Source organism: Sceloporus undulatus, chromosome 4 (genome assembly GCF_019175285.1).
Source record: "Sceloporus undulatus isolate JIND9_A2432 ecotype Alabama chromosome 4, SceUnd_v1.1, whole genome shotgun sequence".
Taxonomy (NCBI): Eukaryota; Metazoa; Chordata; class Lepidosauria; order Squamata; family Phrynosomatidae; genus Sceloporus; species Sceloporus undulatus.
In genome coordinates this window covers 120,412,321-120,425,156 of record NC_056525.1, presented here as the reverse complement: position 1 = coordinate 120,425,156, position 12,836 = coordinate 120,412,321, and the positions used below count along the sequence as shown (strand labels likewise).

General features: G+C 39.9%; 1 protein-coding gene across 1 annotated transcript; it reads right to left on the bottom strand.

Moving 5' to 3' along the window:
- Window positions 1–7,594: 7,594 nt before the first annotated feature.
- Window positions 7,595–12,086, bottom strand: ARPC5 (actin related protein 2/3 complex subunit 5). The gene is made up of 3 exons (XM_042465236.1): window positions 11,985–12,086; window positions 10,875–11,051; window positions 7,595–8,962 (listed from the first exon to the last, which is right to left on the bottom strand). Exons 1-3 carry the CDS (start codon window positions 12,048–12,050, stop codon window positions 8,900–8,902), a joined length of 306 nt encoding a protein of 101 aa, XP_042321170.1. The 5' UTR covers window positions 12,051–12,086; the 3' UTR covers window positions 7,595–8,899.
- Between the last annotated feature and the right edge of the window lie 750 nt (window positions 12,087–12,836).

Genomic DNA, 12,836 nt, shown 5'->3' with positions numbered 1-12,836 from the left:
GAGTTGCAATGGAGGACCTAGACAGTCCTAGAGAGAACATATTAATGAAATCCATGAATAATCAAATCCGCAAATATCAAAGCCGCAAATATGGAGGGATGACTGTATATATAAAAGGAGGCAGCTGTTGGGTTGCCTAACTGAACGTATTTGAACCATGATCAAATTGCTTAACTAGGGCTGCATCAACAATGCAGAATTAAATGCTTTTAATTGACACATCTTTAACTGCCCTGGCTCAATGCAATGGAATTCTGGGAGTTGTAGTTTTGTGAGATATTTAGACTTCTCTGTCAGAGGACTCTGGTGCCACAACAAATTACAAACTCCAGGACTCCATAGGATGGAGCCATGACAGCTAAAGCAGTTTCAAACTCCACTAATTCTGCAGGTTTGTTTTGCTTTGGTTTTGTCATGTTATATGTTGTTGTCCAGGAACTCTTAAACCAGTCATAGGAGTTTATGACATAGGGGATATCCCGTACAAAAATGGGGGATTAAATTGCAAGGAACCCATAAAAGCAGGTTGATTTTCATACGACATCATTGTTAAATTAATATTAACCCGAATGGAAAGTGGAGGGAAAGTAGACAAAAGCCACACTTTTTTATCCCAAATCCCAAAAGTAAAAAGGAGTGGCTTTTGCTTTCTTTCCGTTTGGTTTAACACAAGTTTAACAACAACATGTGTGAAAATCAACCAGCTTTTGCTGGGTTTTTTCTACCTTTTAAATCCTGTTTTTGCACGGGATTTCCCCCATGTGATAAACTCCTAAGAGAAAAAGGTTCTCATAGTCCCTGGTGCAGAGGACTTTTGCATTTTTTGCAAGTGCATTCTAAGTATTTGAAGAAGGTCATAAGAGCAGATATAGGCTGAAACACTTTAGGCTTTTTTTTACTAATAAAGCTACTGTCCTTTGTACATCTTGCGATGTGTCTCAGATTCTTCTGCTACTAAAGGTATCACCAATGTGTGTCTGGGATTTAGACTGAAAGACAGTGGGTGCCCAAAAATCACCCACTGAGTTTCATGGCTGATTTGAACCTGCATCAACCTGTGAAGATTTGAAGCTGCATCGTTCCAAATTTTAGTCTAACATACTTAAGTACAACATTGTGTTAGTCTCATAATTGCATTATATAAGCAATCCTTGCAACAATTCTGTAAGGCAGGCCAATGTTACCAAACACACTTGGCAGACTGAGGGACAATGAAAAAATAGTGAGTTCACAGCTAAAATTAGATCCGAAGATAAATCTTCCTGGCTCACAGCTCAGACCGTTTGCAGACTCTATATCAAGCAGCAGTGGTGTCACTAGGGTTGGTGTCACCCAGAGTGGCATTTCATGGTGTCACCCACCCATTAACTTCCTCCCATACCACACCATAAAAAAATCCTTAGTAATTTTTTTGTACTAATATTATTCATACATCGTAATTCCAGTGTATCACTGAATGTAATGGTAATAGTTGTGACATAAACGACTCAAAAAATGAAAATGCTACCTTTAAATTACACTATCATACGCTCAGCCTAAATGTATTCACATGTACTTTGTTTCATGTGGTGAAAGTGAAAATTTGGTAAGATGTGATGGTTTTTAAGAACATTTAAAAAGAATAAATTGTTTAAAAAAATTTAAAATAAAAAAATAAAATAAAACCTGAGGCCTCCCCTTTCTCCTCCAACTGAGCCTCGCCCCACTTGCACCATCTCCAGCATTTTAAAGAGATGCAGGCAAATGCCACAGCCGGTTTCTGCCAAAAAGCAGATGCCTGGGAAGCAGTGGTGTCACACACACCCCTTTGAGTGTTACCTGGTGTGCCCTGTACTCTCTGCACTCTGCTAGTGACACCCCTGCTGAACAGTGCGTTTTAAAACTCAACTCAACCTGAAGCAATTTTTTCTGATGAGGCAAGAAGGCTTCCTTCTCCTTTTCTTCATCTGAGGCCTGCTTCTGCATTCAGCAGAACTTGTGCATGACTAATACCATCTGTTTGACACATTTCCTTCTAAAAACCATGATACCATGATGGTCAAATGAGAACCTCATGCTCAAGAGTCAGCCACAAGTAGTCATAAGCAACCCGGTCATCGTATCCCTTTGGTTTAACTGGGGAAAGGATGAAAAGGTCCAAATGCAAATCGGGGTTCAAAGAGCTCAGGGATTTGACCATCTTCTCCAAGCCTCAGGATGAGACACTGTATTTAAAAGAAATGTTTTGGTGGTGGTGGTGATGGTGGTATCACTTTAGACCAGATGCTTCACATCAGCAGCTGTAGACTTTCCAGGCTGTCTGTGTGCCTGCCCTTCCTCTTCCCAACAGGTTTCAGACTGTGATGGGCACCAGTGCTCAGCAGAACGGATCAGTCAGCAAGGCAAATACTGAGTTGCTTCAGTATTCATTACCTCGGCAGTAGTTGAATACAGTAGCACAGGATTCCTGCTTAATGTTTCCATTTCCTCATCCTCTTTAAAATTATTAAAGTCACACTACCGTTTCCTTTCTTGAGGCACATGTGGGTGGCACCATTGTTAGCAACAAGCCTGGTACAAATGTCTGTCTTCTTCAACTCTGCTTTGATATCTTTCTCTTTTCATTCTTATAATTCACTTCTCTTTCCATCTCTGTCTTTCTTCTTCTGCCTCCAGCTCCAGGATAAAAGATTTTCCATCCCCTTCTCTATCTTTCTCCTGTCTTCTTTCTGCTTCTCCCTTCCTTCACAGTTCCTGCCTACATTAATTTTCTCCCTCGTTTTCTAATTTTCCTCTTTTATGTCCTCTTTCTCTTCCTGATTCACAACATGTGGATAAACATTTTCTCTTCTCTTTCTTGTTCTGTATCCCCTTCTCTTTTCCACTATTCACTAGGGGCCCAAACAGACAGGCCATAATAAAGCTGCTTTGGGTCATTTTGGAGGTATGCTGTTTAAATGACACACACAGCTTAAGAGGCCAGAAGCTGCGTCAAAGCTGTGCTCCAGTCCTTAGGACTGGAGCATGGCTTTTGTGCAGCTTCAGGCCTCTTAGAACGCATGTATCATTTAAACAGCATACCTCCAAAGTGACCTGAAGCAGCTTTATTTTGGCCTGTCTGTCTGGGCCCAATGTCTGGTCTTCACCTTCTCTTTCTCCTTTTAACCTTCCCCTGTTGCATTCATATTCTTTCTCCTTATCTTTCTCCTCCTCCGCTCTCCTCTTCTTTTCCTCCCCTGCTCTCTTGACTGCTTTTGGCTTTTGTTTCCTCATCCCTCTTTCTCTCTCTTACTGGTTTCTGCTTATGCCTGCACTTTTCCTACTGTACTAATAATCTTCTGTCTTTTTTCTCTTTCTAACTCTTTCGTCTTTTCACCCTCTCCTCTTAAAACCTTAAAACCATGACTTGGATAACTTAGGGCCCAAACAGATAGGCCAAAATAAAGCTTCTTCAGCTCACTTTGGAGGTATGCTGTTTAAATGATAGACTGGAGTGCAGCCTTGGCGCAGCTTCTGGCCTCTTAAGATGCATATGTCATTTAAACAGCATACCTCCAAAGTGACCCGAAGCACCTTTATTTTGGCCTATCTGTTCGGGCCCTTAGATTCTCAACAAAGTTGCAAGTCCCATAAATCTGAACAGGACTCCGTCTGTCTGTCTGTCCGTCCGTCCTGCCTCTTGCTCTACCACATCATTGTCTTCTTCATTACGTCTCCTCCTTCCCAACATATTTGGCAATTCTTAGTAGCAATTGAGAGACGATTTGGGAGATGAGGGAGACTTTTACAACTTGGCTATAAAAAAGAAAGAAACGGTGGCCAGTGAGAACACTGGTTACTGGAAGCAATCATTTCAAAGCAGCATGTGGGAAACTGTCTTATTTGCTTCAACAGCAGACTTGCATGTTCGGTTCAAAGCAGTGGCTGGGAAGGTGTTAAAAACAGACTGTGTTGTGCTTGTGTGGAGAATTTTGAAATTTTCATTTCAAACCAAAGACATGTTTTCTCATTTGTTGCACTTTGGCTGGCATCCTTTTGGGAAGTATGGCTGCATAAAGTTGAATTGGTGTTCGCTTTCTGTGGCTATACCATTGGGACCATTTCAGATGTGCAGCCAGCAGCATGGACATTGTACAATACAATGAAAACAACCCCAGTTTCACAATGGGGCATCTTGCCTGGTGCCCCATTGCACATCATAAAGTTAAGCATAATAAAGCTAAACATCACAGCTCTTATTGGAGGGTAATGGCCTTTGGGTTTTTATTTGAATTATACACTCTGAGTCAGTGTGGTTGAGGCTTTGATAACATGACTAGGAGCTATCCCTGGATTTCACGTTTTGGTATTGAAAGGGCCTGGGATGCTCCTGAGCTGGCAACCCTAAAATGCATGTGGACTTTGTTTTGTTTTTCCTCTGGCCATACATGTTTGAAACTCCCAGGGCCATTTAGCACCCAGTTTTTTAAAGCCCAAAAAAAAGGGGGGGGAGGGGAGGTAAAAATGGTCTTCCATGTCCCCTAAAAGGACATGTGAGGTGATTTTGTCACATCTCTTCCAGGATTTGAAGGAGATAACCTTTTCTAAGAGGTAAATAGGAAGTAGACTTGAGAGCAACCATTGCTATACAGTATTCTTCTCTCTTCTGCTAGGCCAATATTAGCTATAGATAAATCCACACCTGAAGCAAGAAATCAATGCATGTCCAGGAAAAAAAGATTTCGCTGTCTGAGGCAAAGGACAAAATGGCCCCAGCCACCAGTCATTCCACATTCAGAGGCCATCTGCACTGACATTTGAATCTTAAGTCCATCCTGATGAAAAGATGGTATCTTCTGCCGGCTTCAAGTATAGCATGCTTGTCTAAGTAGGTGTGAACTAAGGTGGCCAAGACACACAGCTGTGTCTTCATCATCTTATTACTGCCTTGTGCTCCCCAGTGTCTTTTTACTTAAAGCAACTCTTTCACCCCAATTATTACAATAACATCCACAATCCACACAACAGCAATACCTTTATTGTACCAACCAAAATGCACAAAATACATGTTTCAACCTACCCCTGGATATGTACCTCAGTTAGTGGAAGGGACAGCCTTGAGTCATTGGGACCGCCCTTCCCAGATCTATTGCCTGAAACAACTTTGTATAGTTTTGTGGTAAGACTGAGATTCCCTATTTTAGAAGAAGGATGCTTTGGAAGCCCTCCGTAGCTCAATTAATTGCTTCCTGTAAGTTTTCATGGCAGATGCATCTGTATGTTGATGTCTTTTTCTGATCTTTCCTTTGAAAAGTGGGAAAAGAGGCCTCAAAGGGAATATTTATTCCCTGTGCTGCAATGACTAATTTTTCTTACATTAAGAATTCAGTGCTCCCATTTGAAAGAAAAGCAACCACCTTTGACTTTTCATTACATTCTCTCATTATAAGGAAGGAATCCTAAAGGCATCTAGCAAATGAGTCACAAGCCCACTTATCCAAGATTGCTATAGCAACCTTGTGCAATGCAGGGGCAATTCTGGGTTTACTTGCAAGTATAATTTGTAGGGAAAGTAAAGTGGAATCTGCCAGCATCAGCTTGAAGGGTGAAAAAAAGCTAAGTTTTGTGAGAATGATAAAACATTTTCCTTTGTAGAGCTACTGTATCGTCTGTTACTTTATTATTGCATGGTATGCCCTTGAATAAGAAATTGCAGCTATACCCTCCAGCTCATTTTAACAGTTCCACAACCTTGGGACATGGTTTTGCTGTTGTCTTCCAAGCTTTCCATATCTTGAAAAGGCTGGGATCCTGTTGGGAAGTTATAGCATCTTAAAGTGACGTCTGATCTCGAATTGCATCATTGCACAATGATGACATTATCAGGAGAGGAGACGTAGCTACACCATCCGGTTCATTGATCAAGCAGAGGCAGCACTGTAGCCATTATGCAAAGGTCCCCATTCACAATGCGTCCTTATAAACAACATATCCTGTTGTGTAATGGGACATCTTGCGCAGTACCCCTTTGCACTTGACTGCAAATCACTAAGATGGTTGCATATTGTAACAGCAACATTGCTCCATCATGATGCATGATCTTGGGTGATGATTTTTTTTTAAAAGCATCACTTGAAACATGAAAGGGCTACTTTCCAACTGTTCTGCTTGGGAGAGGCATGGGGAAGGCAGAGCCCCAAACCCCAGCTTTGCGGCCACTGGAAACTGAAATTCCCCTGAAATGTAGATTTTTAAATTTGGTATGATTTATGTGGAATTTGAAAATCACTAAGAACGTCACATTGAGGTACAGCAGTTTGCCTTCCTTCTTCTGGAATCCCCAATGCTCCCTAAACCTTTCCCCCCCACATTTTCAGTTGGAGCTGACTACCAAAGATGTGATGCTACTTCTAGTGCAGCAAGACTTGCCAGTAAGGTCTCCTGATGGTGGGGTGGGGGTAAAAATTGCCTTCTGCCCCTCTTGGAGTTGCCCACCCCATATAGTAGGATTATTGTCCAGAATAGTAGTTCTTTTTTGTGGTACATCAAGACAAAAACTAGAGATTCCACTGACCAATAAACAAAATACAAAATCCCCAATACACATTGGTGATACCTTTATCAGACCAACCAGAAAGTGAAAAAACCATTATGATAGCTTTTGATGCTCACTGGTTTTTCATCAGGCAGCCATCATTTCTTTTTAAAAACCAGCCTGCATGGGAAACAAAAGTGACACTGCTAGAAAGGCTGCAGCTTTACATCTTTGATTTTGGATATTACAATGCATTTTCCTGAAGGCAGAAAGCTGAGTGCCCACCACTCTGAGAGGCACAGAAATAAAAGGGACAAAGACTGTAAAAGAAGGTCATTACAGTTGGCCCTTCTTATACACGGATTTTTTATACACGGATTTAAGCATACACGGTTTGAAAATGTTCCAAAAAAGTATAAATTTACCTTGATTTTCCATTTTTTAATAAGGGACACCATTTTGCTATGTCATTATACGTAATGAGACTTGAGCATACACGGATTTTGTTATACACGGGAGATCTTGGAACCAAACCCCAGCGTATAACAAGGGTCCACTGTACATGTCTTTTCTTCACTGCTGTCATTCAATCTTTTTCCTTGAGAAGTGTTTTGATCCATTGAATTAAACCAAAAAGCCCCTATTCTGACAGAGTTCAGTGTTCTTCCCTGGAAGTTCCCATGCTGCCAGATTTGGAAATAAATTTAGCTGTGCCAATAGAAACCCAATTCAGATTGCTTTACCTTGTTCTTGAAAATCAGGTCCCCATACAGAATGATCATTCTCTCCACCTTTTACCATCCCTGCATGATGAAGAATCCAATTACTTTCAAAAACTATCATATTTTGGAATATATGAGAGGGAGTTCAAGTTTTTTATTATGGATTTAGAATAGTAACCCAATGAAGGGGAGGAAATCACTGGATTGCAGCCAAAGACCTTCCCCCCATCCTTACTAAATAATATATGAGCCACACTTATGAATACTATGCTTCTTTTTAGATTGTTGCAAAAAGTTAGTTGTCAGGTGATCATTTAGTGCCATTTCCCAAGAATAAATTAACACTTTACACAACAAAAACACACTTTGAAAATGTAAGTAAATATTTAACAGTGACCCTTTTATTATTTATTTATTTTCCATTTTACAAAAGGCAGTTATAAAAAATGAGCAAAAGTTTCATAATTCCTTACCAGTTTTGTGATACAACTGGCATTAAGTATAAATGAAACACACAGGTCAGATTTGCTCCTGAGTCATGCACTTTCAAGCTGTTTCCAGGTCTGGAATGCACTAGGAAAGTCAATTTTCTAGTTTATAAGCACTTTTCTCCTCTTGGTCAATACTTGTTTTCTCTTAATACAATATGAAAAACAACCATATTAGGAGCACAGATCTACATTTTCTACATCCTAGTATCTGAAAACTAATCAAGGCATTTCTGCATCTTCTGCTGGAATGATACATCTTATCTGACTGGTGCTATCAACAAAATTAGCACCCTGTGTTACACTGCTTCCACCTCTTTCATCTAATGGGAAGAACTGTCTGTTCCATGTAATGATATTGTATGACATTTCTATACCAGCAACAAAAAATTATGTCATGGTGGAGGAAAACCATATGACATATGGACATGGGGGCAAGGATTCCTACAAGTTAGGGAAAGAACTTGTCATAGGGATGTGATTTGTGACAGCAACCCTGTGTACTTTTGCCCTAACTTCATTTTGTGTACATCCTAGGTTATCAAGAGATAACTACTGTGATACAATTTCTTTTTTAAAAACTTTTCTGAATTGATCATATAATACAAATTGCAAAGAAACACTGGATGAAGTAATTATGAAAAATGTTACTACAGCAGCTTGACTTTCAACAGACACTTGCTGACTGAAGCACGTCTTAGGATTTGACCGTAAAATGCAAGGTTCAGTTTCTGGTATTCATAAGCTGCCCTAGTCTCAACATATTTTACATGGAATGCTCCCTGACTGGCCAAAAAATTTAAAACATTGATCTCAATCCATCTGCTCAGAGATATTGGCAAAAGACCCCCAAAAATAAAAGAACAAAAGCAGCAGAAGGCTTTATCTTGCATTTGTAAAAAGAATCATGGCAAATCATCCTATGCAGACACTTGTACAAGTGTCACTGAAATACTCCATGAGTACCAAATACTCTTTTTAGAAATAAAATTGCACTTCTATCATTATTCAACATTTAGCAAGAAAAAAGTTGGATATGCATATTATGCCACAGATATGAAAAAGCAAGAAGGCAAGCTGAGAGAGACACACAGACATACAGATACTACCCACAGGGCAGTGATGGCATTTGGCTGTTTTGGTCTTTGTACCAGCATTTCCCACACCCATGGCAGAAGGGCACTTTTTTGCTGGACTTAAACTGTTTTCCTTGCAGTTAAGACACGGACAATGGAACCGACACCTCCAGCAGCAAGAGCCTACAAATAGAAGACAAGAAACAGGAGGTTGACGCAGTCATGTAATAACTAATATAATTAAATGGATGTCTTATCAACATGTTTCATGTGCATAATACAAAAAGGCTCAAGAAATAAGAAACATTAGTATCCTGAATTAGAAACATTACCAGATGGTGTGGAAGGGTGGGGTCGCTTCACAAATACTAGCTTTTATTAAGACACAAGTCACTAAAAGAACAATGGCCTGTTACAGACTGCCAAAATAAAGCTGCTTCGGGTCTCTTTGGAGGTATGCTATTTAAATGATGCATGGATCCTAAGAGTCCGGAGGTCGTGCCAAAGCCACACTCCATTCCTAAGCACTGGAGGGCAGCGTTGGTGCAGCTTCCAGATTCTTAGGATGCATGCATCATTTAAACAGCATACCTCCAAAGAGACCCGAAGCAGCTTTATTTTGGCAGTCTGTAACAGGCCAATGTTTTCTTCATTAATTCTTCAGCTATGTCTCTCACGCTAATGTATATACAAAGATATAGCTGTGTTAGTCTGGAAAATCAGTATGCAAAGGGATCTTGCAGCACTTTTGAGACTAACTGAAAGACAGAAATTGGTAGCATGAGCTTTTGTAAATGCATCTGAGGAAGTAAGCTCAAGTCTACAAAAGTTCATGCTACCAACTTCTCTCTTTCAGTTGATCTCAAAGGTGCTGCAAGATCTAATGTATTTTATTAGTTCACTGTGCAAATCACTACAAGTTTTGATGAAATCAGGCAATACATCATTGGTTCACAACCATGCTCAATAAACAACAATTATTTATGTTGAAAATCATGTAACATGTATAGGTAACTTCTATATACTAGTCCATCTATCAAAGCTTTAACTACAGTATATAGAAAAATAAAAACCTTTGAGTTGGTGGGTTTTTCTATGCAGAGTGCAGGAACATAGAGCTGTAATATAGACTATCTCTTAAAGAAATTTACCATGATTTTTCAAATATGGATATATCCCATTCCATTTCTCATCACTTGATTACTCAACTTGTGATACTAAGCGTAAATCAAACATTAAAAATCTTTGCATTTAAGACAAAATATAGGTGATGTGGAAATACCACTTGCAGTGTGAAAATTTGAGGTGGTTCATTCACATGCAAAACATGATTCAGTTCTGCAATCGTCATCAAGTGATGAATGTACAAGCGGTGAATATGCAAGTGTGAATTAGCTTACTAAGTCATGCCGGTTTTCAGCAGCAGAATGTGTGAAGCCACTGTGTAATCAGGAAACATAGTTTATCAGGGTTCTCAACTGCACTGAGACTACTGTTTTCATTCACTTATATCAAGGGTATAAGTGACCTTCAGATTGGTTTTCTCAGTAGAAAGAACAGCAGGAGTGGGAAGGGAAATGATGAAGTTGCTGCAGTGTAGGGATTTCTGTGGATGTCCATGTCCCTTACACTTTTCACCTGAATGCCTACATAAGACCTTCAAAACCCCAAGGAAGTTGTTGAGGAAATACACTCAATATCCTCTAAGGCAGGGGTAGGCAACCTGTGGCCCGTGGGCCAGATGCGGCCCAGCAAGGCCTTGGGACCGGCCCCAGCCCGGTCCTGCTGCTGATTGCCGCTGGTGCCTTTGGGGGGCCATTGTCTATAGAAGCCTCAGAAACATGCATTTATCTTAACATTTTTTTAAAAAATCAGCAAATTTTTTCACGTGTCCTCCATTTTTTATTTAAAAAGTGCCCTCCATCTGAAAATTTTGTCCTACATTTGTCCCGGCTTATTTATTTATTTAAAAAATTATTTGATTATTTATTTTTTGGCTTTGGCCCCCCTGTTGTCTGAGGGACAGCTACCCGGCCCCCGGCTCAAAAGGGTTGCCTACCCCTGCTCTAAGGGACTGTCATCCTTACTACCATACCTTTTCATGCCACTGCAGTAAGACAGCACTGCTGTTGTCAGAGGGGCTTTCAAAGCCCTTATAGATATATTTCATTAAAAGATCAACTCCATTCTTATCCAAAGACTGTACTGCCTTTTCGATATCACTGGCTTTGAAAGAGATGAGAACCTTCAGGACAATACTTTCTGCACGATCCTACAAAAAATGGAAAATGTTAGAAACAGAAAAGGAATTATAATAATTAAAATGCTTTCCCATCTAGCTTTAGATTACAGTCCTATGTGCACCTACTTGGCATCAGTTCCCCTGAACACAGTTCCATTTCCTTCTGAATAAACATGCACTGGGCTGGACTACTACTGTATTATAATTTACTACAGAAATTCAACAAGCATCAATACTAATCAAACACAGCTGACTCAATGTATGTAGCCCAGACAGAAAAGAAATTTGTTCTAATTTTGAAATCATGTCACTTTATTTTTGACAAAAATAGCCTTTAGATAGAATCAAAATTTAGTCAATGGGTCTCTTCTAAGTAGGGTTAAGTTTGAATCCAACCCACCTGTCAGTAGCAGCTTCCTTGAAATGTTGGCTTTTTTGTACTTTTACACCAAATCTCTGCAAAGCCACTGATATTTCTGAGAATTTAACTAAAAGCCAGAAATCCATCTGCAAACTCTCATGTCATCTACATCACAAAAATTATGCCAGTTCTCTGCACCACTATCAGCTCCCACAGCTGATAACTGCAAAGCATGCTTTTTCAATGTTTTAACATAAATATATGGCTGGATGTCAATGAAGAGCATAAAACTCCATCATTCCATTTTTAGAAAATAAATGTTCACAGAACTGCTTTCTGAAAAGGCCTGTATACATTACTGTGAGACCAGAATTTCATCTATATTTTCAGCTTTGTATTGAATCTATGTATGATTGCTGTTTGTGATGAATACTGCACAGTGTTTATTCTCCAACATGATGTAGTGGTTTGAGCACTGGACTATGACTCTGGAGTTAAGGGTTTGATTCCCTGCTCAATCCTGTGATATATTCACCTTAGGACCGCCATCAGTTGGAAAGTAATTGAAGGAACACAACAACAATATTCTTCTGTTAACCTACCTTTATAGCTTGACTCTTGGTGTTGATTGGAGGGTTCTTCAGAGCTGCCTGTAATGCAGCCATCATATTACCTGTAAAGAGCAGTCAAGGACAACACAATCTTGCCCAGCATCAGAATAAGAGAGCGATAATATTTTACACTTTGCAATTTCAGATACATACACTGTAGTCCTTACAACAGCTTAATGATCTAGGTCAGTATAATTTTTGAGTTGGTTCTGAGGCTGAAAGAGCAGTAGCTCACTTGAAGCTGACTTGTGAATTTATGGCTGAATTAAGATTTGACTCAGAAATTTTGACTCACTATAACATGGCAGGATAAAACAGCATCCTCTCATGTCCAATGCTGTAAGTGATATCAAAAATGCTCATTAGGTTCACCCAGGAACAAAAAACAACAGACTATTTAAACACAGAAACAAGGAGCAGAACTTAACTGGGAGAGGCGACAGGATTCCATTATTTGCCTCATATTATTTAATGTGGGGCGGACAAAGTGAGGGCCCCCCAGGACTATTTTTGTGGCCCTCTGGGCCTTCCAGGAGTCAAAGTAACTGCAGTAAGCTCCCAAAAGTATGGGTATAAACTTAATGGAAGATTGTATTTTGTTGTTAACAAATTCTACTTTGTAGAGATTTTTCAAGATTATCATTACAGGGGGCTGGACTGGATGGCCTTTGTGGTTTCTTCCAGCTCTATGATTCTATGAAAAACGTTTTTTTTTTTGGGGGGGGGGGAGCCCCAAATGGCCACTTGGTAAATCAGGGGAGTGCTGTGCATTTTCATCAAATTTTGTTCCCCTTGCCAACTTAGGCCCAGGACAGCCTTTTTTTGAAACCCAAAACACGATGA

What these genes read in the sequence shown, in the direction of transcription:
- ARPC5 (XM_042465236.1), bottom strand. Translation starts at nt 12,050, where the DNA reads ATGATGGCTGCATTACAGGCAGCTCTGAAGAACCCTCCAATCAACACC. An exon ending in CCAAGAGTCAAGCTATAAAG is followed by an intron (nt 11,052 to 11,984) that starts GTAGGTTAACAG and finishes CATTTTTTGTAG; the next exon opens with GATCGTGCAGAAAGTATTGT. An exon ending in TACTGCAGTGGCATGAAAAG is followed by an intron (nt 8,963 to 10,874) that starts GTATGGTAGTAA and finishes TTCTATTTGTAG; the next exon opens with GCTCTTGCTGCTGGAGGTGT.